This window comes from Cetorhinus maximus, chromosome 9, assembly GCF_964194155.1.
Source record: "Cetorhinus maximus chromosome 9, sCetMax3.hap1.1, whole genome shotgun sequence".
In the NCBI taxonomy this organism is placed as follows: domain Eukaryota; kingdom Metazoa; phylum Chordata; class Chondrichthyes; order Lamniformes; family Cetorhinidae; genus Cetorhinus; species Cetorhinus maximus.
The window spans coordinates 47,216,606-47,243,636 of record NC_135887.1 but is presented as its reverse complement, the minus strand read 5'-3'; the positions used below and the strand labels follow the sequence as shown (position 1 = coordinate 47,243,636).

At 40.8% G+C, this 27,031-nt stretch overlaps 1 protein-coding gene across 2 annotated transcripts in view; it reads left to right on the top strand.

The window, feature by feature from the left end:
- The first annotated feature begins 1,146 nt into the window (after positions 1–1,146).
- The window catches only part of crcp (calcitonin gene-related peptide-receptor component protein), an 82,802-nt gene continuing 56,917 nt past the window's right edge, over positions 1,147–27,031 (top strand). The window contains exons 1-4 of one of the 2 annotated variants that reach the window (XM_078548645.1): positions 1,147–1,230; positions 14,646–14,682; positions 15,773–15,871; positions 25,226–25,320. In XM_078548645.1, coding sequence (XP_078404771.1) covers positions 1,223–1,230; positions 14,646–14,682; positions 15,773–15,871; positions 25,226–25,320 — 239 coding nt within the window. In that variant the 5' untranslated portion in view covers positions 1,147–1,222. Of the gene's footprint in view, positions 1,231–2,864; positions 2,891–14,645; positions 14,683–15,772; positions 15,872–25,225; positions 25,321–27,031 lie in introns of those variants that run through there. The other variant, XM_078548644.1, reaches the window with a different exon arrangement.

The window sequence follows — 27,031 nt, the reverse complement described above, 5'->3', positions numbered from 1 at the left end:
AAATCCTGTGCCTGTGTGGCTCCATTACTGGATGTATTGGATTACTCAATGTAATCCAATACCTTCTGAAACAGTGAATCAGTTACCTCCCATATTCTGTGATGGTGAGATCCTCTGCCACCTATTGAAAGGACCGTGAGGCTAAGAAATTTAGCGCCGCTGTTATTTTAATGGCTACTGGCAGGGCATGTTGACATGCCTGGTCAGGAGTGAGGTAGCCCTCAACCACTCTGCTACCATTTGCCTTGATAGATGCATCCTTCAGTGAAATTGATATTGTCAGATTCAGGAAGCTCATTCGTTGTCCCGATGTGGAAGGTATCATCTTCATTCCCTCCCTGCTTCACATGCAACAACTCCTGCACCTCAGGACCAATGACCTGTATTTGCTGTGGGAACGGCTGCTCATAACTGCTTGTCTCCAACTCTGAGTAGCTCAGCCCAATATCAATGGACAGCCTTCCTTGCCTCAAGAAGGACTATCATAGCTGCCTGGACACCCCTTCTAGGCCTCACTAATCCCTGTAAGGTTACTCCCCACAAAAGGAGAGTTAACTCTGTGTGACCTCTGCACTCTTAATAGCCACTGCATGAACAGCTTTCTGAGCCTCCCCCCTTTTATGCGGAGATTAAATGGGCCACCTCCATGACTGACTATTATGCCTTGTGGTTCCCAGAAGTCCAAAATGATCACACATTTTGACACAAATACTGGAGCTTTTGTAGAGGATATTTTTCACATCTCCCTGCATGCGGTGGAACGATACATCGTTGCTTTAGTACAAAGGCAGTAGTGAGTGATACGGCATTCTGGATACACAGGAATGCATGCGCATGACAATATAGTTCCTCAGTAATATTATAATGCAACACTGGTTCCCCACTCGGATGCTGCCTCCTATTCAGGGGCGCAAAACTGTATTCTTTGGTCCCTGTGCCTCTGAACTAAAATGGTTTTCTGATCAGCTCTTAAGTGACTTGTTTGAGTGATGAATTGATGAACTGCCAGATTCTGGGTGGTAGTCAAGCCCTGATGCTTCAAAACTGGAGATCCGAAATTGTGGCCTGGCCCTCCTCCCCCCCAAACAGAAATCAAGCCCCCGGACTCTGAAATGTTCAGCCAATGACCTCTTTCCATTTGGAGTGAATGGATTGCAGGGCGGAACGAATATTCAGCGGGGAGTGTCCGTCAGGAATTTTTTAGCGGTGGCGCTCGGGCGGGATGGAGGTGTAAGTTTTAATTAATTTTGCTTCAGTTTTTTTTTTAAATGAACGTCCGTTGTAAATGATGGGATAGTGGGGCCGGCAGCGTTTAAACTGAGCCAGTTACCCGGGACAGGGGGATAAACAAGAGTCTCCAACTGCCTTTCGGTGATGGTTCCAGATTCCCCTCTTCATCAGCTTCTACTCTTGCTCGGGCCTCTCGAAGCTTCCAGAAGCCGCATTTCAATCTTTTACTTTCATTCCACTCCGGACAAGTCTTGTTCATTTCGGATAAACCTCACCTCTGTGTGTGTGTGTTTAACTGGCTTCGCAAAGAGCCCCCGCTTTTTGGTGTAAAATCTCCCTCCCGAACCCGAGCACCTCCCGTGAAAAGCCCCCGCGGGGAGATTCCGCTGGGAAACTTCACCGAGTGGCTACCGAGACCTGATGTTTTAAATCAATGCCTAGTTATGTTGTATTCATTAAAATAAAATAAATAATTCTGTGCAGAAAAGCTTGGCGATGGATTATGGAGGTTATTTGTGATATATATATATATATATATAGTGTTATATAATGAATTGTGAGGGGTGCAAAAACACTTAGTACGGACCTGTTGGGCCGAACAGCCTTGGCTTTTTTTTCTGCGCTGGAAATTCCGCGTAAAGGGTGCGTGTGGATGAGGGGCAGGAGAGGCTGTTGACAAGTAATGTTAATTCTTTCCAGTTATCAACAGTCACAGATTGCAACTCTTTTGAGTACAATCACAGTTCTTGGTTTCCGGGATTGGGACATGAACCCACAACCCTCTGATTCAAAGGCGAGGGTGCTATGGACTGAGCCACAGCTGACACCTCCACAAGTAATGTTAATAGTGCAACAAGTTAGAGCAGAACCTGAGAAGACCAGTCCATTGGACTGCAGAGGAGGAATGGTGTGCACGAGAAGGGACAGTGATGCCTTTTGTGACCTAGGCCAACACTATCTTAGCGCTGGCAATGTGATTGAAGGGTTTGGAACAGGGAGTCGTGCAGCTATAATGGCAGCAATTCTCGGTATAAATTATTTATTTTGTCTTGGTTAATCGGGAAAGGTAGGTAAGAGGGAATTCCCTTTTTAATACATTGATTTGGCCAACCATATTGTAAGATAGTCAAACTCCATTGGTTACCCATACCATAGGGAATTGAATGTCCTCGTCTTCACCTTCAAATTTCTCCATGACGTCTCATCACTTTTCCTTAGTAATCTTATCATCAGTGATGGTCACTCATTTCCCATACACCTGTATCTTGTTACCTCCCTTCCAGTTTTCAAGGATCTTTAAGACCCTTTTTGACCGTGTGTTTGCACCTCCTCAGCTACTTCTATATTCCCTTTCCTCCTGCTCAGAGGCTACTTTTCCACTGCTTTGATTTGTGTTTCTGTACATGAGGAGCAATGTAGAAAGAGAAGTTGTTAAAATTATGTCCTGGGTTCAGATGCATTCGGGGTGTTTTTCAAGTAGCAAAACTAATGGTTATCCCCTTGAATCATGACAGTCTGAGGCAAGTGCACATTAACAGTTCTGTATTTGCTGAGGAAGGAAACAAACTGGTGGCTTACAGGCATTTGGAGAAACTGGTCTAAAGAGTCAGGGGAAACAAGAATATTGGAGGGGACTGGTGGCTTGCTACATGAGAGCAAGGTGGGATTTTAAGGACAAAATTGCTTTTAAGGTCTGATTTGATTTATGGTTCCTTTTTATAAATTAAACCTTTAGAATTGTCTGTAATTGGTTACCGAAAGAACAAATGTAAGTTGTGACAATTGACATTAACAGCTGGCACAACCAGATTTTGCACCCTTTTGCCTATAATACAAAAAAATAAAAAATATGCATAGATAAGCAGCTGAGAGTTTTAAGGCTGTATTTTGATAACTGGATTCTCCACCATAAAGGGCTCAGATCAATCAAACTCTTTATCATAAGTGAAGATAGGAAACCAATTCCTGTTTTGCGTAATTCATTCACCATCTACTGGTAGGAGGTGGAACACCCACATTCACTATGTTTAAAATTAGACTCCGTCTCTGCCAATGCGAGATGACCGCCGATACCCGCCTGTGCACTTGACTGCGCATTCGTAGAAAACCAATCACGCCATTGCAAACGCAGCCTGATTTTTAACAGCTGTGGAAAGTAAAACCACACGTTTCCGTGGTTATTCTTAACAAAACTATGTATGTTACAAATTGTGCAAGAGAAAACATTGGGTTGTATTTGACTGTATATCAAAAAAGCAGAGAAGAGTAATATGTTTCAGGTACTGGTGAGTGAGCTGACAGGGTTTGTATACAATATGCCATGGGAAAAGATAAAGCTAAAGGAAATCACCAAGGCAAAAATGGATATTGTATTTTGTTCTGAATAGAATAGCCCTTTCTGGCTCCAAAATCCACTCCCAAGGATTGTTAATTTAATTTGTTCTTCGGTTTCAGTTCTCATTAGGATCGCTGCAAGTTTGATATTTGCTTTCTTTTTTAAAAAATAGAGAAACTAAGTGGAGAGGATGAGTATCATACTGAGGTTGGGGGAATGAGTAGAGTTCTGATTTCCATCACTCGTGATAACATCATGGAGCAAAGCGGTACAACTGCGCATACTGTTGGCAGCAAACGCAGCCTTAAAATTAACTTTGAATCCCACATTTAATGAACATCAGTTTCCAGCTAAAACTTTTATATTCGGGTGTTCTTTCAAAATGAGACAGCATTGGGCACTAGCGCTAAAATAAACATTTGCAAGTAAATTGTCTTAAATTATTTATACTTTATATTAAAAGAGGGGGATAGTATTAGTGAAATATACAAAAATTAAACAGCACAGGTAGTTGGTTATTTTTAATGAAATCTTTTATTACATTCTTTCTTCTACTTATTGATGCAGTCCATTGCATTGAATGTTGACAGATGCCTAACAGGAATTGCGCTTCTATATAGTGCCTTTAAGATAGAAAAAATATTCCAAAGAACTTCTCAGTGGTGTCATTATGCAAAAATGAATGCTAAGCCAAGGAAGGAGATTTTAGAAGGGAGTCACCAAAGGCTTGGTTAAAGGGGTCAGCTTGAATTAGGGTCTTGCAGAAGGAGAGAGAGGTGTAGGAGTTTGGGGAGGGAATTCCAGAACATGAGACCTCGACAGCTGAATTACATGGCTACCAATGGTGCGATGGAGGTGGAAAGGATTGCACAAAAGTCCAAAATCAAGGAAATCAAGAGTGCAGGGAGAGTGTTATGTGGATGAAGCAGATTGCAGACAGAATTAGGGGTAAGGCCACGGAGAGATTTAAAAACAGGGAGGAGATTTGTAAGCTTGAGACTTTGGGAAGCTGCAAGCCAATGTAAACTCAAATGCAGGTACAATATATGAGCACATAATGTTAGGGTAATGCTACTGGACTATTAATCCAGAGGCCTGAACTAATAATCCAGAGAATGAGTTCAAAACCTACCATTGAGAATTTTAATTCAGTTTAATAAAATGCTGCCAGTAGGAAATCCCAAAATGCTTCAGCAATCCCCTTTAGGTAAGGAAACCTGCTGTCCTTGTCTGATCTGGTGGGTTTGTCAGCAGGTGATGATGACATTGGTTTTGAAATGGAGGGAGACAGTTGTTGAGGAGAGGGAACTATTTATAGTGGCAGCTAGCATAACTTGGATAGTCAGTTTAATAGAAATGGGGTCAGGGAGCAGAAGGTAGGTCTCGTGTCGATGGCCCAGCTATCAATGCTCGCCATTATAAAGGGGTATGTCAGACAGTAACTGCAAACTTTAGCCTGGAGTTTGCAAGTCATGTAGTCCACACAGGTGCTGTTAAGCATGGAAATCAGGAAGTTGCTGTCCAAGTTGCCCTGCTCCTCTACAAGTTTCAGTACCCCAATACTTCACTGAGAAATTTGGCATTCACACACATGCAAGGGCATGATGTTGTGATCTGTCCACTAGATACCCATTAAACACGCCAGAAAAAGTTGAGGCTTGTCGATTCAAGTATAAGTGAATTTTTAGCAGCAGAATAAGTGTTAATTACTGCCAAACAACCTCTCTGGCACTGAACATTCACTTTTATAAGTGTGATATTTCATTCCTTCAGATTTTAGAGTTGTTGGAGATTTTAAAAAAACTAAAATAACTTTTTTAAACAATGTTCCTTTCTCTGTCTCTTTAATCTCTCTCGTTTCTTCTCTTTATTTTTCTTTCTGTACATAATTTTACATAAGACCATAAGACGTAGGAGCAGAAGTAGGCCATTTGGTCCATCAAGTCTGCTCTGCCATTCAATGAGATCATGGCTGATCTGATAATCCTCAACTCCACTTTCCTGCCTTTTCCCCATAACCCTTGATTCCCTTACTGATTAAAAATCTGTCTATCTCATCCTTGAATGTACTTAATGACCCAGCCTTTACAGCCCTCTGTGGTAAAGAATTCCACAGATTGACTCCCTTCTGAGAGAAGAAATTCCTCCTCATCTCTGTTTTAAGTGGGTGTCCCCCTACTCTGAGATTATGCCCTCTGGTCCTAGACTCTCCCACAAGGGGAAACAACCTCTCAGCATCTACCCTGTCAAGCCTCCTAAGAATCTTATATGTTTCAATAAGGTCGCCACTCATTCTTCTAAACGCCAATGAGTACAGGTGCAACCTACTCAACCTCTCCTCATAAGAAAATCCCTCCATACCTGGGATCAACCTAATGAACCTTCTGTGGACTGCCTCCAATGCCAGTATATATTTTCTTAGATAAGGGAACCAAAATTGTTCACGGTATTCTGGGTGTGGTCTAACTAGTGCCCTGTATAGTTTTAGCAAGACTTCCCCATTTTTTTTAAACTTCATTCCCTTTGAAATAAAGGCCAACATTCCATTTGCCTTACCTATTTCCTGCTGAACTTGTGTGCTAGCTTTTTGTGATTCATGCACGAGGACCCCCAAATCGCTCTGTGTTGCAGCTTTCTTCAGTCTTTCTCCATTTAAATAGTATTCAGCTCCTCTATTCTTCCTGCCAAAGTGCATAACCTCTCACTTTCCCACATTATATTTCATCTGCTAAGTTCTTTGCCCACGCACTTGACCTGCTTATATCCCTCTGTAGACTCTTTGTGTCATCCTCACCACTTGCCTTCCCACCTAATTTTGTCATCCACAAACTTGGCAATAGTACATTAATTTCCCTCATCCAAGTCATTAATATATATGTTGTAAATAATTGTGGCCCAAGCACTGATCCCTGTGGTACTCGACTAGTTACAGGTTGCCATCCTGAAAATGCCCCCCGTTTCCCAACTCTGTTTTCTATTAGTTAGCCAGTCCTCTATCCATGCTAATATACTACCCCCAACATCATGGGCTCTTATCTTATTAAGTAGCCTTATGTGTGGTACATTATCGAACGCCTTTTGGAAATCCAAATATATTACGTCTACTGGTTCCCCTTTATCTATCCTGCTTGTTACCACCTCAAATAAATTTGTCAGGCATGGCTTCCCCTTCATGAATCCATGCTGACTCTGCTTGATTAGATTATGCATTTATTACATCCTTTTATAATAGACTCCAACATTTTCCCAATGACAGATGTTAAACTAACTGGCCTATAGTTACCTGTTTTTTGTCTCCCACCCTTTTTGAATAAGGATGTAACATTGGCAGTTTTCCAATCCTCTGGGACTTTTCCAGAATCTAAGGACTCTTGGAAGATTACTACCAGTGCATCCACTAACTCTGCAGCTATTTCCTTTAATATCCTAGGATGCAACACATCAGGTCCAGGTGACTTATCAGCCTTTGGTCCCATTAGTTTCCCTAGTACTTTTTTCTCTAGTGATAGTTATTGTATTTATCTTCTTCCCCACCACCCTTTTTACCCCATGATTATTTAGTATTTTTGGTATGCTATTAGTGCCTTCTGCTGTGAAGACTGATGCAAAGTATTTATTCAACTCCTCTGCCATTTCCTGGTTCCCCATTATTATTTCCCCAGCCCCATTCTCTAAGTGGCCTATATTGACTTTGGCCTTTCTCTTCCTTTTTATATATTTGAAGAAGCTCTCACTGTCAGTTTTCATATTACTTCTTAGTTTACCCTCAAAGTTTATTTTCTCCCTCTTTATTTATTTTTTGGTCATCTTCTGTTGGTTTTTAAAACTTTCCAAATCCCCTGGCCTACCACAAATCTTTGCCACATTGGATAATTTTTCTTTCACTTTGATACTATCCTTAACTTCCTTGGCTGGTTTAACCCCTTCCTAGAACCCTTCTTCCTCACTGGGATATATCTTTGTTCTGAGTCATGAACTATTTTCTTAAACGTCTGCCATTGGTCATCAACCGTCTTTTCTGCTAAACTCCTTTCCTAGTCCACTCCAGCCAACTCTGCCATCATTCCTTTGTAATTACCTTTATTTATGTTTCGCACAGATGTTTCTGAACTAAGTTTCTCACTCTCAAACTGAATGCTAAGTTCCACCATGTTATGGTCACTGTTTCCTAGGGGGTCTTTTACTCTGAGATTATTTATTAAACTTGCCTCATTACACATTACCAGATCCAAAACAGCCTGATCCCTGATTGGATCCACAACATATGGTTCTAGGAAACTGTCCCAAAAACACTATGAATTCTTGTTCGTTGCTACCTCTGCCAATTTGATTTTCTCAATCTACATGGAGATTAAAGTCACCTATGATTAATATACTGCCCTCGTTATTTCCTGATTTATTCTCTGTCCGACAGCATAGCTACTGTTAGGAGGCCTATAGACTACTCCCACCAGTGTCGTCTCCCCCATGTTATTTCTTACCTCCACCCATATGGATTTCACATCTTCTGATCCAAGATCATTTCTTGCTATCGTACTTATTGCATCTTGTACTAACAAAGGTACCCCACCACCCTTTCCTTCCTGCCTGTCCTTTCGAAAAGTCACATACCCCTGAATATTTAGTTCCAAGCTTTGATCTCCTTGTAACCATGTCTCCTTAATGGCTATAAGATCATACCCATTAATCTGTATTTGTGCCATTAATTCATTTATTTTGTTCCAAATATTACATATTTAAGTAAAGAGCCTTTAATTGTGCCGTTTTACTGTTTTTTCTCCCTTTGACCCTATTTGCTACTTTTTTTAATGCTTTCCACTCTGTCCCGTCCTGTCACACTCTGGGTATCATTACCTAAGTAGCTGCCGTGCAATGCCGCCATATCCTTTTGCTTTGTAGGCCTACTTATCCCCTCTCCAGAACCCTCCCCCTCCCCTCCCCCCATTTAGTTTAAAGCTCTCTTTACAGCCCTAGTTATTTGATTCGCCAGGACACTGGTCCCAGCATGGTTCAAATGAAGCCCATCCCAGCTCCCTTCTACCCCAGTAATGATACCAGTGCCACATGAACTGAAACCCATTCCTCCCACACCAATCTTTGAGCCACGCATTTAACACCTTGAATTTATTTACCTTGTGCCAGTTTGCCTGTGATTCAGGTAGTAATCCTGAGATTATTACCTTGGGGGTTCTGTTTTTAAATTTAGATCCTAACTGTACAAATCCTTTCAGCAGAACCTCCTTTCTGGTCCTATCAACGTCGTTGGTACCAACATGGAAGGCGACAACTGGATCCCTCCCCTCCCACTCTAAGTTCCTCTCCAGCCCTGAGGAGATGTCCTTAACCCTGGCACCGGGCAGACAACACAGCCTTTGGGACTCACGCTCACGCATTGAATAAACTATTCTAACTTACACTTCCTGCTTTAGCTTCCGTGTGTCTCAGTAAGGATTCTAAAATCTGATTGGTTGAGGAGACGCGCTGTTGCTTGTTCTGTTCATACAAGTCCCAAACCTCATGTAGGGAGCAGTGCCTGTTTTGACTTTCTAATTACCACAAATTGCAGTTTAAAAGCCCACAAGAATGTCTGTGGGCAAGCATAATTAAAGGTGAGCGCCATTTGTTCACTGCTTTCGTAAAATCCAGGCCAGTGGGTTTTCTTTCATCAAATCAGCAAATTTTATTTGAGACAGTTGCATAGTAGTTTCCTCCATTGCACCAAGGAGATGAAGTTGTGCACTGTATTTCAATGACCAATGACACATCAAACTTGATCCACCATTCTGCTCCCCTGTAATGGTTCAAGTTTGTAATGACACCTTGATACCTTAACTATACCCAATGACATTATGTTCTGAGGCAGAAAAATCACCGTTTGTCGTGGTAAGAATTGCTTTTCAGTTGTCCAGAATGATTACAATGTTTTGACCTCTGCATCTTGAATGCCCCCTTCAGTCTCTCAGCAAGTATTGGTGAGGTTATCTAAGCATTGGAATTTGCTTCATGTTAGATTTGAAGGAATGGTTGTCACAGAAATAACCTTTTTCTTAATTTTCCCATTAGTGAGTAATTTCATTTTGGCTGCCTACAAAACTGACACATATTGTGACAGAAATTTGCTTTTTTGATACATTTCCTGCATGTACATTGTTGTTTTGAGAGGGGGAATTCTATCCAAGGAAGCTCTTTTCAAAAAAAAACTTCTCTTTACAAGCATTATTAGGTTAGAATTTGACAGCAAAGTAGGTCTGATCAATATAAATAAAACACCATAAATACAGCAACTTGTATTTATGTAGCTCCTTTAACATAATAAAATACTCCAAGGCACTACACGGAAGTGTTATAAAGCAAAATTAGGCACCACAAAGTGTTATTAGGGAAGATGGCCAAAAATTTGGTCAAAGAGATAGATTTTAAGGAGCATCTTAAAGGAAGAAAGAGAGGTAGAGAGATTGAGAGTTTATGGATGGAGGGCCTTGGCAGCTGAACGCCTGGTCACCAATGATGAAGCAATTAAAATCTGAAAGCTCAGGATTAAAGTTTCATTTTCAATGTGAGCTCTTCACAATGACATGCTTCTATTGTAACTAATGTCCCCAGCTGTTTGAGAATTCAAATGGCATACCCACAACCTCACTTTTCTCTTTGGCACTTGTCTAAAATTGCTGCTTTTTGTCTCTTGGAATGCTGGCCACCTCAGTGGGATTTCCTACCCTTCATATTTTTTTCTCTGCTGTTGAAATCTTGATATCACTTCATGTTCTTTTCCCTGGCAATGGTATGGATTCTTCGTCTTAGGCAGTCTCTCAGGATCGAAGATGATTTGCTTCCACTCCGGTTTGAGGTATAGATTACAGATGATGCAATAACACAACATCCCTGCTTTTCTTTTTCTGACCAATCAAGGCTGATTACCAGACATTTTTAATAGACAGGCACAGCGTCTATTCGCAGAGAACAACACAAACATTGTAATCAATCTGTTATGAAACCACCTGAGGCTTCATTGAATTGCAACAATGCCTGAAATGGGCCAGAATCATATTAATGGCATTACAAACTCTGTATACTTCCACCTCCCTAACTCTGACTCACTCTCCTCCTTTAAGACTCCCTGTAAAGCTTACCTTTTTGAACAAGTTTTTATTAACCCATCTTAATATCCTCTTTGGCTCAATGAGTTTTAGTCTGATTATGCCCCTGTGAAGTGCACTGGGGATGTTTTGCTAAGCTAAAGACACTATGTAAATTGCAAGTAATTGAATTGGATCAATGTACATGCAATTCTTAAACTACATGCTTTTTCAATATGCAGATAATTAATATACTGAAGGCCTTGTGTTTAGTGTGTGCTTTTTGTACTCGTAGTAATTAATTACTTCTAATGCTATGTTCATCTGAATGGTTTTGCATTTAAATGGTATGTATCTGTCCTTGCCTTTGAACCTTCCCATCTCTAAGATAGATGGCAGTGTGGTGCATTTTTTTGGCTTTGCTGTGGCCCCGGTGCTGGTTCTGTTGGATGTGTGAACTAGCTTTAAATGTGTTTTTAAGCACATCAAAAACATTCAAGTTATTAATACTACATAAAATGTTTTAATATTTTTGAAGCAGTCCAAGTGCAACAGAATTTAAAGCCAGTTAAACACTTGATGAACTTGTTTCGGCTCCCAACACGCCCAGTCTTTTCTAGTGCAGGGTAGGATCCCTGTAGGGAATTCCCCTGCTATGTAGGAAATCCTTTTATTTAAACAGATTGGGTTTTCTAATGTGGGAAAGCATTGCATTATTTTTTTATTCCTCTGTGGAATAGAGGGGAAGTATTTGTTTTCACTCCACCTATCTACTATGCCTGTGCCTCCTCCCACTCCCTCCACTCTACTGGTGTCATTTGCCATCTCCATGCTTTTTCTTTCTGCTGTCTCCACCTGTGCCTTTTACTTCTGCTCCCTTCTATTGCTACCCTTTCTCACTCTTCTGTGCCAGCTGTTGCTGCCACTGAATAGCAGTCCGCTCTGTCAACCTGTCTACTTATTGCTCTCATGCCTCTCTTGTTCCCACTCCCACTCCATCCCGCAGGACTTTCTTCTCAAAGCCCCCTACTCATCCATTTCCTTCTGCAAGCTTTGCTGCCTCTACCCCACCCCAAACAACATTTTTCCTGCATTGTTAAGTTACTTTCCCTTCCCTCCATGCTCTGCCACTGCATTCCCACCATAGCTTGACTCTTTTTCCATATTTGTTACTTCTTCCATACCTAATTATTCTTTCTACCAAACCTAAAAATTCTTCTTCACTTAATACATATACATTTTACTTTTCCTTCACCCTTCTTCTCTTCATTGTCATTTGCACCTCAATCTTTCATTGACCACCAAACTCTCTGCAAATCCTAACTTTGTCCTTCGCTGTCATTCTACCCAAATTCCTGCCTTACCATACACTAACTACCAATAACTTTTCCACAGTCCTATTTATTTTCTCTTCTTGGTTCAGCTAGCAGTTTACACTTCCCCAACCTTCAGCTGGCGCCTGTTACAAATCTAGCCACACACTCCAAACAGCACCATCCCTTTTGAAAACAAATCCTCTACTTAACACTAGGGGCAGAATTTTATTGGCCTCCAAGTGGTGGGAATGGAGTTGGGGTTGGGGGGGGGGGCTATAAGATAGTAGGGAGCCAATATTAAAGCCTGAGATAAAATTCAGCCCCATGCATCAACCTAATGCCATGTGAACTCACTAACTCGCTAACGCATGAATATAAAATTCCAGAAGTATATTTTTATCATAACATGTTTATTATAACATGTCTATCTGCAAATTACTCCATATAATAGCAAGGTTAATCTACACATTGTATTTGCTACATATGTTTCTAGACATTTTAACATACTCCATATTTTCAACTTTATTTTAATTCCCATTTCCTTTATTCATGACCTTCTACACATACCTATTAAGCTTCAACATACAACGTCATCTGATTTTCACACGGTTAATTTTACACTAACTCCTGACACTGAACAGGAACAGTTGCGCATGCATACTTGACATCTGCTGGCATATGCTCAATTTCTTACACAGCTGATGTCATTGATGTGCGCCCGTCAGCTGGTGGCGGTGCTGATTCATGCTGTGTTGCCCTGTGCACCAATGACCCAAGCCCTTGTCACCTAACTTGCTGCCTCCTGCGTGCCGCTTCTCTCCAAACCCTCATCTCCCACTTGCTGGAACTCTCCTAAGCCCTCGCTGTCTCCTGCTCACGCCCCTGCTGGAGCCCTACCTGCCTCTTGCCCAAGCCCTTGCTTGAGCCCTCAGTTGCTGCCCCTTTCCTGCACCTACAGCAGCAGTTAGATACAGAGAAACTGCCCAGTACATTGTCCCATCACACAGTCCCCAGGAAAGGTACAACATGGATCTCATGCAATAATTATCTGATACTTATCTGTTTAAATATTACCATTCTTATTTTTTAAAAAAAAGCTAGTCTTTTTTGAGATGATTAAGCATTGTTTGCAATTTCCAGTTCAAGGTGTAAGTCATTTCTGGCTGAGTTTGGCCTACACCATCTTTGATGCCGGTAGCTGCTTGGGACTTCACCAACAATAACATCACAGGCACTGCAGCTGCTGTGTGAGGCGTACGTCCTCTTCAGCTGCGGCGTCCCAAACTCAACCTTAATTTTATTTGAATTTCTGCACAATTTCTTTTACTATTTACACTATTTAACTTTCATTTCTTTATTTTTAAGCAACATTCAGGACAGTCGAACATTTTCCATTATACTATTTGCGACGACTGTCATTTTAAGATCAGTTCGACTGAGTAGGGGGTCATGTGATTTGTTCAACTAATGTGTAGCTAGCGTGGGGGAATAAATTCTAGGGGAGGCGTTTCCTAAGAAATGGTTGCGTGAGGGGTTGGCTAGATACAAGCAACCACAGAAGCTCTCGTGTAAATAGTTTGTTTTGTTTGACTAAGAAGCCTCCCAGAGTGTGTTTCTACACTATTTAATCCGCCTTCCCTTTATCAAAAAAGACATAAATTTGCCCACAATCAGGGATTTGAACTTGAAAATGCCCCAAATACTCTAATAAAAACCCAATCTGACTTCAATTGGAATAACCAGTGGACCTGTTAATAAGATTATGTTGCATTGGCTAGAACTATATACCTGACTTGAACTAAAATCAAGATATTGACCTGGATTTTGTGGTAGTAATGATGTAAGCCTGCCAGCGTTTGGCATGATTATTCTCTGAAACTGACAACAGTTTTTGGGGTTCACATTGCAGTAAAATGCAGAAGCTCAGAAGTTGCTGTCAGTGCTTCTATGCTTCTCCATAGGATGTGCTGTTGAAGCCCCCACAGACTGCAATTAGAAATCATGGAATTGACAACAGCTTCCCCTTTTATGTTGTAGTGTCACTGTTAAAACTCCTGAAAAAGTTATGCCTAATTAATGAGGTGTAACTGGATTTTTAATGGCACAGTAAGTTATAACTGCTGTTGAGAAACTTCTCTGGCCCTTGAAAACTAATACTATGTTCATGTTATGTCAAATTTTTCCATTCTGATAATTCAATTTTTTTTTAAAAGCTATTTTTAAGTTTGTTTGATATTTCAGCTTCTAAAGATTATGCCCCAATTTGTTTCACTCTTGATAAAATGTATGCAAAGTGAAGCATAATCATTGCGTTTTACTCCTTAATTTGCTCTCTGTGAGAATGCTTCAATGTGATTGATTGCTTACCCTGATTGATAAAAATCACTGTTGTTGGACACAGGAAATCTCCCTGGCATGGCACCAGGTTCAAATTAATGTTGGGAAAGGTGAAATCCACACCACAGAGATCACACATTTCCATTGCAAATTCCAGGCCATGGAAATTTTACCTTATGGTGGCTAGGTACTAAATGGGAACAGCTATCAATGAATACTGGAGTGTGTTCGCTCACTGCTGAGTTATGGCAGTTTGAAGCTCATAAAAGCAATCCTGTACTCAATAACTTGCCTTTTTTGCGTAATTTTTTCAACTCAAAATTTTATCCTTTCTAATTTTTTCTATTTCAGAAAAGATGCAAATGCTGCAATGTTGAGTAATTATGAGGTAAAGTTTCAAATCTTTGTATACATTTCAATGATTGAAAAATAAACTCTGTTGTACAGCAGCTAGTTTAATGCTGCTAAATGGCAGCACGTGCCATTTTGATGTGAATTTTGCTGCAGCCTATGATTTTGTTACGTGAGCAGACTTTTTCTGCACACCGTTCATCCCATATGTGACAAGTAAAAGTATGGGAACGTTAAGCTATCCTCACTTATTTGTTCATCTCAAGAGTTATATAAATTCATCATTTGCTGCTTCTTGCTGCTGTTCTAAGAGCCAAAATGATTATATCTTTTCCTTAGTTGTAATATGCATAAAGGCAGTTTGAAGTGTCTGTCAGAATACAAAGTTCCCACATAAGGAGTCCAATTCCTTATGAATGAAACTAATTCCTGGGATGGAGGGATGGTCCTTTGAGGAAAGATTAAATACAGTGGACCTTTATTCCTTGGAGTTTAGAAGAAAGAGAGGTGATATCATTCAAACATGCAAAATTCTTACAGGGCTTGACAGGGTAGATGCAGGAAGGATGTTTCCCCTGGCTGGGGAGGTGGTCTAGAACAAGGAGACACAGTCTCAGAATAAGAGGTAGGCCATTTAGGACTGAGATGAGGAGGAATTTCTTCACTCAGGGTTGTGAATCTTTGGAATTCTCTGCCCCAGAAAGCTGTGGAGGCTCAGTCGTTGAGTATGTTCAAGACTGAGATTGGTAAATTTCTGCATATTAAAAACATCAAGGGATACAGGGATAGTGCAGGGAAATGTTGTTGCCGTAGAAGATCAGCCACAATCTCATTGAATGGCGGAGTGGGCTCGAAGGGCTGAATGGCCTACTCAGGCTCCTATTATTTATTATGTTCTTATGATTCATTCTCCTCATTCAGCAAGGAGCCCTGCTTCCAGGCAATGCAGGCCGGAGCTTTGTAACTACAAAGTTGTAACCCTGTTGCCAGTTTGCATGCCCTGTAGGCATAATTCCCCTGCTGGAGTAACAGGATTGCTAAATCACCCCTATAATGTAATACATTGAAATCTCAGCTGAGAATCCACACCTATCAGAAGTCTTTCATCTGTTTGTTATCCATTGTAGGTCTTTAAGCTTCTGACTGATCTTAAAGAGCAACGGAAAGAAAGTGGAAATAAGAAACATAGTGCTGGTCAGCAGAATCTCAACACAATAATGTATGAGGTAGGTGGAATACAGCAATTGTGTGTGTCAAAGTTTGCAATTTTCTCACCCCAACTTTGTCATGTGCAGGAAAGAGAATTAGTTCATCATGGATGAACTTTTCACAGACCTGAAACTTTAACTCTGTTTTTCTCTCTGCAGACGTTGCCAGACTTGCTGAGTGTTTCCAGCATTTTCTGTTTTCATTTCAGATTTCCAGCATCCGCAGCATTTTGCTTTTTATCTCAGTAATGGCAACCATGGGCTGGATTTTATGGAGTGCCGAGGTCTCCAACCTCCACCTAAAAAGTAGGTGGCAAGCCCACCCACCATAGTGACGGTTGCTCCTCGGCAATTTAACACTGGGAGCAGCATTAATTGCTTTAAAGCGAGGCTTCCGCCCCTATCTTGGGAGGATGTCGTGCCTTAGAAAACTGACAGCCAAATGGATGGCTGGCAACTCTGTCGTCCTTGCAGCGCCAGGTGGGAGCAGCGGGTTGACCACTGCTAGGACCACAGGCAGTCCTAATGCAGGTCAGTGAGACTCAAGGGAAAGTCCAGGATATCGTTGAGGCCAGTCCGAACTTGTTGATCTTGAGCATATGTTTGTCCTGCATAACCATCATTATTTTACTAAGATGTTACCATGAACTCCAATTTGGTATCATCCATGTGAGGTTAAGAGGTATAGAATATAAAAGTTGAGATGCAGTAGTGAATCTATATAAAACCTTTGCAAGACCAAAGTTGGAATGCTTTGTGCTGCTTTGAGCTATATGCTATAGAACAAATGTTGAGGCAATAGAGAGAATGCAACCCAAAATGACAAGGATGGTGCTTGGCTTGAGGAAATACAAATATGAAGACAGACATGGAAAATTGTGGCAGTTTTTATTAGAACAGTGGAAATGATGGGCTGATTTGATAGAGGTATTTGAAGTTATGAAGGGATAAAAAGACAAAAAAGATACTTACATTTATATAGCTCCTTTCATGACCACCAAATGTCTCAAAGCACTTTACAGCCAATGAAGTACTTTTGAAGTGCCACTTATGCAATGTGGCAGCCAATTTGCATGCAGCAGGTTCTCTCAATCAGCGATGTGTTAATATGTTTTTGTGATGTTGATTGAGGGATAAATATTGGCCAGTACCCTGGGGAGAGCTCCCCTGCTCTTCTTCAAAACAGTACCATGGGATCTTTTGCGTACACCTGAGAGAGCAGAGGGGGCCCAAGTTTAATGTCTCATCTGAAAGACAGCAACTCTGATAGGTCAGCAGTGCGTTGGAGTGTCACCTTCGATTTTTGTGCTCAAGTCCTGAAGTAGGATTTGAACCCACAACTTTCTGACAGAGGTGAGTGTGCTACCAACTGAGCCATGGCTGATATACTAGACAGAGATAGACTAGACCCTTCAACCACTGAAAATAGTTTGACACAATATAGATATAAGATTCAAAGTAAGAGATTTAGGATAAAGCAGAAGAAACTCTTTTGACATGGAAAATTTTGAAACTGTGAAAAGCACTGATGGACTTAATCATTCAAGGAGATACCATTTCAACATCTACAAATGGATTAGATAGGCGTTTGAAAGAAAGGGGATAAAAAATTCTGAGCATTTAGTGGATACATGGGACTAAGATTACTTTTTGAATAGAGGATAAAACCAACACTGACTGGTTGGACTAAATAGCCTGTGACAGCGTAGTAATTTCAGTGTAAAATGTGACTCTTGTGATTTTGAAAGCTGTGTGAACAAAGGGGTCCAGAACACCTTACCACTCTAAAAGACTAATTTCCTGAAATCAAATTGATTCAGGAAATCTGTTTCTGAATGTTAGGTAAGGTTTTCAAATGAACGAACAACAATTCTTTCCAACTCAGTGTGAGTGTTTCATGAGTTTGGTTTCTTTGAGCACCTTTGGGGCTCCAGTCATCCTTCAGCAATTTTTTCAGTTAGAATCTTTTTGCAGATGTTGGTGCTGAGAAACACGTAGAATTTTGTTACAAATGAAACAAATATTTGAGTTATTAGTGTCATGACGATGTGATGCATGCATGTGGAATGTTAATCTTTAATTTCATCGGCTGGTCAGATATATATTTGACTTCTTTAAAAGGCCTTTTGCCAAGCAAAGACACTGGCTTTAAAATGGCTGTAAAGGTCACCTGACCAACAAATTGGCCAAGTCTGGAAACTTCTGAATGTGGATTTTCCAGGAGACATAACTATAAGCAGTTCTCCTGATGGACTTCACATCTGCCATTATCTACATTCTATAAAACATAAGGACAGTGGACCACTAGACTTTCTGACTATAGAAACTACTAAGGGCAATGGAGGACAAATGAACCTATCGTGCAAGGAGAGTGCTAAGGACCCCTATCTGTTTCGATAGCATCTTGATGGCTTTGAAAATGCACGATCAAAGCTCATTTCATTAAAATGGAACACCCTCCATTGTACACCAATAGCAGCTGTCATATGACCGAAACCCCCTTGTGATTAAGCTTGTCTGTTGTTACTGTAACAGAAGAAGAAGAAGGAGTCTGCAGATGGACCAGTAGCGCCATCTCTCTCCTTGCTGCCTCAAGTGCGCAACCCTATCTCTGTTACATTTTAGAATACATCATAGAGAACTTCAGTTAGAAGGACTGCCTGCTTATACTGGAGTTAACAGACAGGAGTTCTGAAGGACAGTTTAAAATTCCAAAGCAGCGTTTCCAGGGAAAAATGATCACAAAGAACTGCCTCAACCATGAACAACAATAAAGAACTCGAGCAGTGAATTCCATATTTTGCCTTTTATCATTGAATATTGATTTGGCTAGAAGTTAACCTCCTCTACTGTGTAACTTATAATTTTGCAAGCTAATGTATGTGTATCTGTGTTGTGAAGGTTGGAAGATGTGTTTACTTCTTTAAATATTTTTTATATCTTTACTTGTGTGGGTTTTTAGCTCAATAAAAACTAGCTCCTTTATGTTTAAACTCTAGAAAGCCTATCGGACTGAGTTCTTTGCAATCAGCACGTAAACGGTTAAGTACAGACACTGAATTGATACCTTCATCCTTATAACTTTCAAAAAAACCCATTCTGATCAATCGAGGAGTGGGAAAGACAGTCCTGGCATGTGTCCTCACCAGGTTGTAACGTTGGATAATTCCTTGTAGCAACAGTACACTAACAGCAGCAGTATTGCACCAGATTGAACATCTTGTTGCCTAGGAAACCTTACAGTTAATACTGTCTCCTGCAATCTTTCAGCAGCAGTAGAGATGCTTTCCATAAAGCACACCAAGAGAGTAGATTGCTTTATTTCATTCTGTAGCGAAGGATGTGAAGATCTGCAAGTCTCTTTAAGGGGCATGGTCATGTAGGACAGGATTAGATTCCAAAGCGATCTAAAAACCTAAATTACACTGAGCAACAGTTAAACGGCATGTATTTGTAATGCAGATTAGGCAACATCTCCATAAAAATGCTGATTAACCTGCTCTTCATTATAATTTAGTTTTTTTTTTGGATACCTAATCAGAATTCAATGTGACTGGACTACTGACTTATTTTAGATGAGGCTTTTTTTTTTTTGCCTTTATTCCTGATAATGCTGTTGCTTCTGTAGTTTTTTTAAAATTCAATATAAAAGGAAATATGTTCCAATCTGTAAAATCTCACTTCTGCATTTTGGTGAGCACATGAAATATTTATGCTGCTAAATTTTAAAGCAAGAGTTATTCAGAAGTGATATTTCACTTTGGAGTGTTTCAGCCATCATCAAAATACCAACCCCTGTTTCTAATCTCTGACTACACGTCAGAATGTTAAAATATGGCAATTTTTGTATTTGTATTGTATTGATTTAACCTATTTAGCCCCTGAAGTTTCTAGTTACATTCCTTATTATGTTTTTGATACGAGATCATTTTTACCTCTGTTCTCTGAATGACAAAACTCCATGGGTCAGGGATCCACTCAGAGGGCAATGAATGTCTGTAGAGCAGTCTAGAGGGTTTTTACTGCGTGGATTGAGAGCCTGGTGGTTGGGGTTCAGTTGCCTTCTTGACAGCATTAGTTCGCAAGCTTCCAAGTTAGAAAACCTGCTTGGAGAGAAGGACCACATGAAGGTTGCTGTTACCCCTCCCTACTGTCAACACCTCCAGAACACTGGAGCCAAGATCAAGATGAGAGTGAATCTCATAAGGAAACTGGCGGGCATTACCTGCAGGAGCAGAGTTTTTTTTATTTGTTCATGGGATGTGGGCATCGCTGGCTAGGCCAGTATTTATTGTCCATCCCTAATTGCCCTTGTCAGAGGGTGTTTAAGAGTCAACCATATTGCTGTGGGTCTAGAGTCACAGGTAGGCCAGACCAGGTAAGGACAGCAGATTTGCTTCCCTAAAGGACATTAGGCTAATACACTACACACTGCTTCACCCTTTCTGGTCTACCCAAAAGCAGAGTACTGTTGCTCAAGCTGGCTCAGGAGCTGCCAGATAAATGTGGCAGATATCCACCTCTGGGAAGTCATGAGGATTGTTTCTGAAACATTGAGAACAAGACAGCTCGAATGACTTACTGTGCCAGCGCGTATTGAACCTCCTCATGTTTGTAGGGAAAACATCTTTCTCAAATGAGAGGATTCAATCAAAGTATTCTAAAGAGAATTAGGCTGTCATCTGAAAAGGAAGAATGTGCAGGGCTACAGGGAGAAGGTGGGAGAATGGCACTAAGGGAATTGCTAATTCGGAGAGCCGGTGCAGACAAGATGGGCCAAATGGCCTCCGTCTGCCCTGTAACAATTTTGTGACTCTGTAACAAAGAACACATTGGTTGACCAATTTCTAAAATTTTAAAACTGGACCAAGTTTCTGTCATTTTAAAAGATCAATGTCTAGCTGTGACCCTCGAACAATAAGAGCTATTTGGCAGTATCACAGAAACTTTAGCCTCGTTATCTCTGAAGAGAGGCTAATGACCCCTGTGGGCTGAGGAGACCAAATTCAAAGGGAATTATACAAAGGCCATCAATATTTCATAAGCCTGACCTGGCCAACCGGAGCTGATTCATCTGCTAGGACAAAAGGACCCTGTAACCTCCTGTTTAGACTTGATGGTTGGAACATTAACAATCTCAGGAACCCAGACAAAGGGTTTGTCACCATTTGTCAAAGCCAAAGTGGAGAGGTAATGTGACATGACTCCTCCCCCACAACCCCTCTAAGCTGGTGGAACCTGTAAAATTGGCTTGTGGAGCTGCAAAGCTCAGTCTGCCATCTTTCCATCTATCAAGCAGCAGCACAGAAAAGGGGCTCTGTCTAGCTTTGAATGCCTGGCCCATCCACACTAGACCTTTTGTGCCATTGCCTACAAGATTGATTGATCCCTGTGTGCCTATTTCATCGTGGAAGTCATCTCTACTGGAAAAGTGAATTATCCAGCATCAGTTTTCAGCCTGGCTACCTCTGTGAAGGTCTACACCTTTGGACTTTTGATTCTGGACTCTGGACACATGTGAAACAATTCATTTCTCTGTGGTCTTTGCCCTGTAAATCTTTCTTTCTCTATCCCTCTTTACTGTATGAATACACAGGGGGCTATGTAGCAACCAAACATCCCCTCACCCACCCAGCATTTTAAGTGTGTGCAAATAAACTAACTCTTTGAGCTCAGCCTATCATGAGTTTGCTGTGGGGTAATTATTAGGAATTGGGGTACACCAAAAGAGAGGGGTTGGGAAATACGCCACCGCATATAAAGGGGGAAGTCAAAATCAAAACACCTTTCTGTTTATGGATGGGTGGTGAGAGGAGAAATCAGGGCTGTTTAATTCAAAACCCCTCCTGTCCATAACAATTTATGATCCTTGACCAGGTCCCCAAGTCTTTGGCCAGATATGGCTAGGGATCAATAATGTTTTGTTTAAAGTAGAGAATGTTTGAGATTGAAGACACTTGCTCAGCGAAGAAAACCACAAGATTGCATGGGTTTTGAACAAAAGGGTGCCTTTGCACCAATGACCTGCAGCACGGAGTCACCAACCTTGCATTGTCTTTTTAAATCTTCAGGGCTTCTTCTGAGCCCTCTTTGATTACCAGGACTTCCTTTGAGTCCTCTTCACTTAAAGTCGATTACCCCCAGCCCTTTCCCTATTTGGAGCGTTTCTTTTTTTTTTGCTCCTCTCTTTTTAACTGAACTGGGACCCTCTCCCTTGTTCCCTCCCTGGGGCACTTCTTCTTGATGGCGCTCCGCTCTCGGTCTCTTGACCTCAGTATTAGCGCCATTTCCTTATGCACAAGCACACTGGGCCAAAAGAAATCTAAAAGTACTAATCTGCGCATGTGCAGCCTGCTCCCGGTCTGTACATGTGCAGAAGCTCAGGTCTGTCGGGAGTTGAATTTCCTGACCTCTGCACGCTCCAATGAGGTAAATTTAGGTTTCATAACAGATTGAGTATATGACTTCATTCTAGGGCTTGCTCATATAGCAGTTTCAGATTTAAAGCAGCAATGGTGTGCTTTCTGTCATATTACAAGTGGAGAACTGTAATGGTCCTCATGTTTCCTGGCTCAAGAATACCATCCTACCCACTGCTGTCAAAACCCTCATCCGTACCTGTTAACTAAAGGCTCAGTTTCTCTAATGCATTTTTCACCAGCCTCCCTAACTGCACTCTATGTAAGTAACTTTAAGCTCGTTCAGTACTCTGGCACTTGTATATTATACTAAGTCTGGCTGCACTATTGTTTCTATCCTTGCTGATCTCCATTTGCTCTTCGCCCCCCAGTTTGTCTACTTCTGAATTCTTGTCCTCGTTACTTCGATCCTAAGCCAGTTGGTGAAGATGAAACTGGACACTAAAACTTTAATAAGTTTAATCACAGAACGCAGCATTACATATGTCTGCTTTCCACCTACCAACACAGTGCTCCAGCAGTCTCTCTTTATATGTTCTCTTAAGTACTTCTTAAAACAATGCCATTCATGTGTGTATCTTAATATTATTAGCATATCATTAACAGTCCTCATTCTGAAATCCCTCCGTAGCCTGCTTTCAACCTGTCGCTGGAATTGTTTCTACTTTGATTTTCCAACGTACTCCCTCTGGTCAACTGTTTATTCCATTTTCTGCTCTTTGATACCAGAGTTTTTAGTCATATAATCCTGCACTCTAGATTTCATATACTAAATCTCTTTATTGCATTATCTTTCTTCTAACAGTCACAGGTTTCTTCAAAGGCACCCTATTCATTTATGTTTTTTCCCCACATGTTTTGTGTTTGATCCCCTTGTAAAGTGCACTGGAATGTTTTGTTGCATGGAAGACATAAATGCAATTTATTTTGGAACTGAGTATACATTGAGATTTGTACCTCTTTCATCATCTATGTCTTTAAAACATTTGGGTACATTGCAACTAGTTTTCCTTTGAAGTGTTCCTCTATTTCTGAACTTTAATATCAAAAAGTTAGCTACTTATATGGGATAATCCTATAGGGTTCATTATGCAGTAGCTGATAATATTTATATATTAATCAATTTTTATTTTTGTCAGGTGCTCAAACAAATTCAGTTAGACCCCATTTGACCTAAGTTGATGGCAGACGGTCTCTAATTCGACAGTATTTATCACCAAGCACTCATAATATTTAGATGTAAGAGTGTCAGTTGTTAATAAAAATGCTATTCTGAGATTGAGTTAATATGTGCTGAGTCTAAAGAATGAGTATAGAAGGACATCTAATCTTGCCTGACCTGCAAATGCTTGACATTGTCAAGAAGTGCACAAAAGATCACGTTGATTTTTCCAACCCTCATCACAATCCTGGATTTTATCCACTTTTATTAAATTAATATGATATACAGAGGATAGTATAAAGCTGGGAATGAATTAGAATGCAGTAAATAAGGATGACATTGTACACTGCAAGAGCTAGGTTTATCACCTAAATGCTGAGATTTAATTATTCCCAGTGGTTATTCAAGCATCCTGCGGAGAACAAATTTGAATTTTGACATTTGCAGCTGATGTCTTTATTTTCATTGTAGGAAGTGGAATTTAAATTAATATGGCAATTTTTGCTGAGATCCTGTTTTTTGAGTACTTTGCCCCCCCACCCCATCTGTCTGCATTCTACCATTTGCACATATCCAATCGCAACTGATGAAGCTGATGACGTTATAGATACCATCAATATTGTTCCTTTGTGAAACATCGGTGTGTTTGAGAGAAGCAGGAAAGCATTCTTCCGCATCAGCTGCAACTAACTAATTGAGTCTTCATGGAAAACTCAAATTCCAATGTTATTATGATATAAGGTTAAACCTAGGTTGTAAATTTAGCGTAATAAAAGCGAAAGTGCTGGAAATACTCAGCAGTCAGGCAGCAGCTGTGGAGAGAGAAACAGAATTCACATTTCAGACCTGTGACCAATGGATTTTTGATTTTTATTCATATGGCTGGGGAAGCAGTTGTAGTTGGATGTTGAGGTTCACAATCCATTCAACAGCTTCAGCTGATGCAGTGTGAATGGTTGTGATACCACCATGAATGGATCTATTGGGGAGGAGTTCGGTATGTGGACGATGGTCTGACTTTGATAGTCACAGTCACAATTTGAGCTGTTCCTCATGTTCTACTTTTGGACCAAGTGGATGCATCTTCCCTGGCCTGTCCTCAAATTGTGGTTTGTCTAGATTTTCTGTGGAAGGTGAAACTCAGGATTTCACAACTCAAGTCAGCTACCAGGTTGGTGATTTTTTAAAAAAAAAATATTGTTTCACAGGATGTGGGTGACGCTAGCTAGGCCAGCATTTTTATTACACATCTCTAATTGTCCTTGAGAGGTGATGATGAGCCGCTTTCCTGAACTATAGCAGTCCATTTGGTGTAGGTACACCCAGAGTGCTGTTTGGGAGGGAGCTCCAGGAAATGACCCAGCTGCCACTGCGTCGGTGGTGGAAGGAGTCGACATTGAAGGTATTGGATGGGGTGCCAATCAAGCGGGCAGCTTTGTCCTGGATGGTGTCAAGCTTCTTGAGTGTTGATGATGAAAGGTCATGTAATTTCAAGTTTAAAAACTCAATTATGCTTACTCCATTGCTTATCATAGTCCTTCAGGAGATACTTCCAGATGTGTGTGCTGTAGAAAATTACCTGACTACCACTGCACGTAAATTTACAAAGCATTAGTAGCTCCTGTTCACTATTTCTATGTAACATGCCAGTGTTTTCATGAAAGCAATAACTGCAACGGGCAGTGTGGAACAAAGCAGAAGAGATGGAAATAGATTATAATTTGTATTGGAGAGTTCTGCATTATAGAGGATATCAGAGTGCTTGACTTGTGTACTACATTTCATCCACAGACTTTAAAGTATTTGTCGAAAACACCATGCAAACATCAGACACCAGAAATCGTAACTGAGTTTCTTACAGCCATGCTTCCGCAAAAACTGACCAAGTAAGTCCACTTATCCACTTCACACTATGTTTTTGCCCATTGCATTGACTAAGGTATGTTATATCAAAGTAAGCTGTTACAGACAAGAGAGAAAAGCAAACTGAACTTCTTTATCCTCTTGCCATCTGTCCGTAGGCAGAAGGTGTATTTGAATAGTTTTAAGTAGGCTGTGGCATGTTTCCCAAACACGTTTTTTGGTGATCTAATTTTATGTAACTCTGAACAAACTTGCGTTATGATTAACTCAGGAGGTTGGTTTATTTACACACTCAAACCCAGGGAAGGAGTGTTCGCAATGCCCCACTCCACTACACATACAACACACACACACATATATATATATGTATATGCCTGCGTGCACACATATGCTTGCGCGCACGCATACATGCGCGAACATGCATATGCATGAGCGTGCGCATGCATATGCGCGAGCATGCGCACACATATATGCGTGCATGCAATAAAGGGGGGGCATGGAAAAAAAAGAGTCTTAAAACTATGGATAGCAGTGAACTTGTATGAACAGTAAAGGAACCACATAAATGAATATTAGTTCACGTGAGTCCAGAATCAGAGCCCAGTGAGGAGTCCTTTCACATAGGAGCTCGGGTTCAGCTGGCTGAAGACTGGAGTTGTAGAGTTCTTTTTACAGTTGGTGATAATGCATGATGAAGTTGATACACATAGACTGGGCCAGTTCTGCAAGCGATAGTAGAACATCTTCCAGCAGAGACAGGCTTCGAGAAGCTTGCTGTTGTGTTCAGCCTGGAGTCCTGCTTCATGGTGTTCATAGGTTGGATGTTAAACAGCAGGTTCCTTGTGAGGCCAAAAATGTAATGTTAAAACTATCTAAAAGGCCAGAGGCTTGGGTCATGTGGCCCATTAATGGGTTGATTGCAGTTTAACAATCAGTTTCTGTGCTTCTGGCCAGAATCCATTGCTCCCCCTTAAGAGAGAGATGAGGTGGCGATTAGCATCTCTGCAGGTATAACAAGTTTCAGTCTCTGCCTCTTTTGTGATAGTTCAGGTTGGGGAGCCAGTTTGTGTGCACTTTTCTGCGTTCCTTGATTATAAGGGCCCTGTATAATGAGGTGTGAGATTGCACAGGCTGAGACAGGAATTCCTTTGTTCTTGAAACTGTGGTCAAATGACCTGTAACAGTCACCTTGTGGTCCAGCAAAAAGTCCATTTTAAAAATCAAAAAAAAGTAAAACTTGAAGTACATAGTTTTGATTTCTTTCATGCCTAATGGGCATGATAAAACAAATAATGTGTAGGGAATGTGAAACTAAGCACAACTGTTCTTTCAAAGAGTCAGCAGAGACACAAAAGGCCAAGTGACCTCTTTCTGTGCTGTAATTTTCTAAGATTCTATGCTGACTGATCTGCATACTTCCAGTACTTTCTGCCTTTATTTTATTGTTCATACTATTTTAAAGGTTTTGGGGAGTCTAATTCAGGATATTTTCTTGGTCATTGAATTTGGCTAAGAAACCAATGGACTAAAAAAGAGGAGGTATGATGTTCATGTTTTTTATTCGTTCTTGGGATGTGACCATCACAGGCAAGGCCAACATTTATGCCCATTGCAAATTGCCCAAATTGGGAAGGCAAGGGTGACCAGCCTTCTTTAACCACTGCAGTTGTATACTAGTACACTACCACCATGCTAAATGGGAAAGATTTCAAACATATCTAGCAACTCAAAACT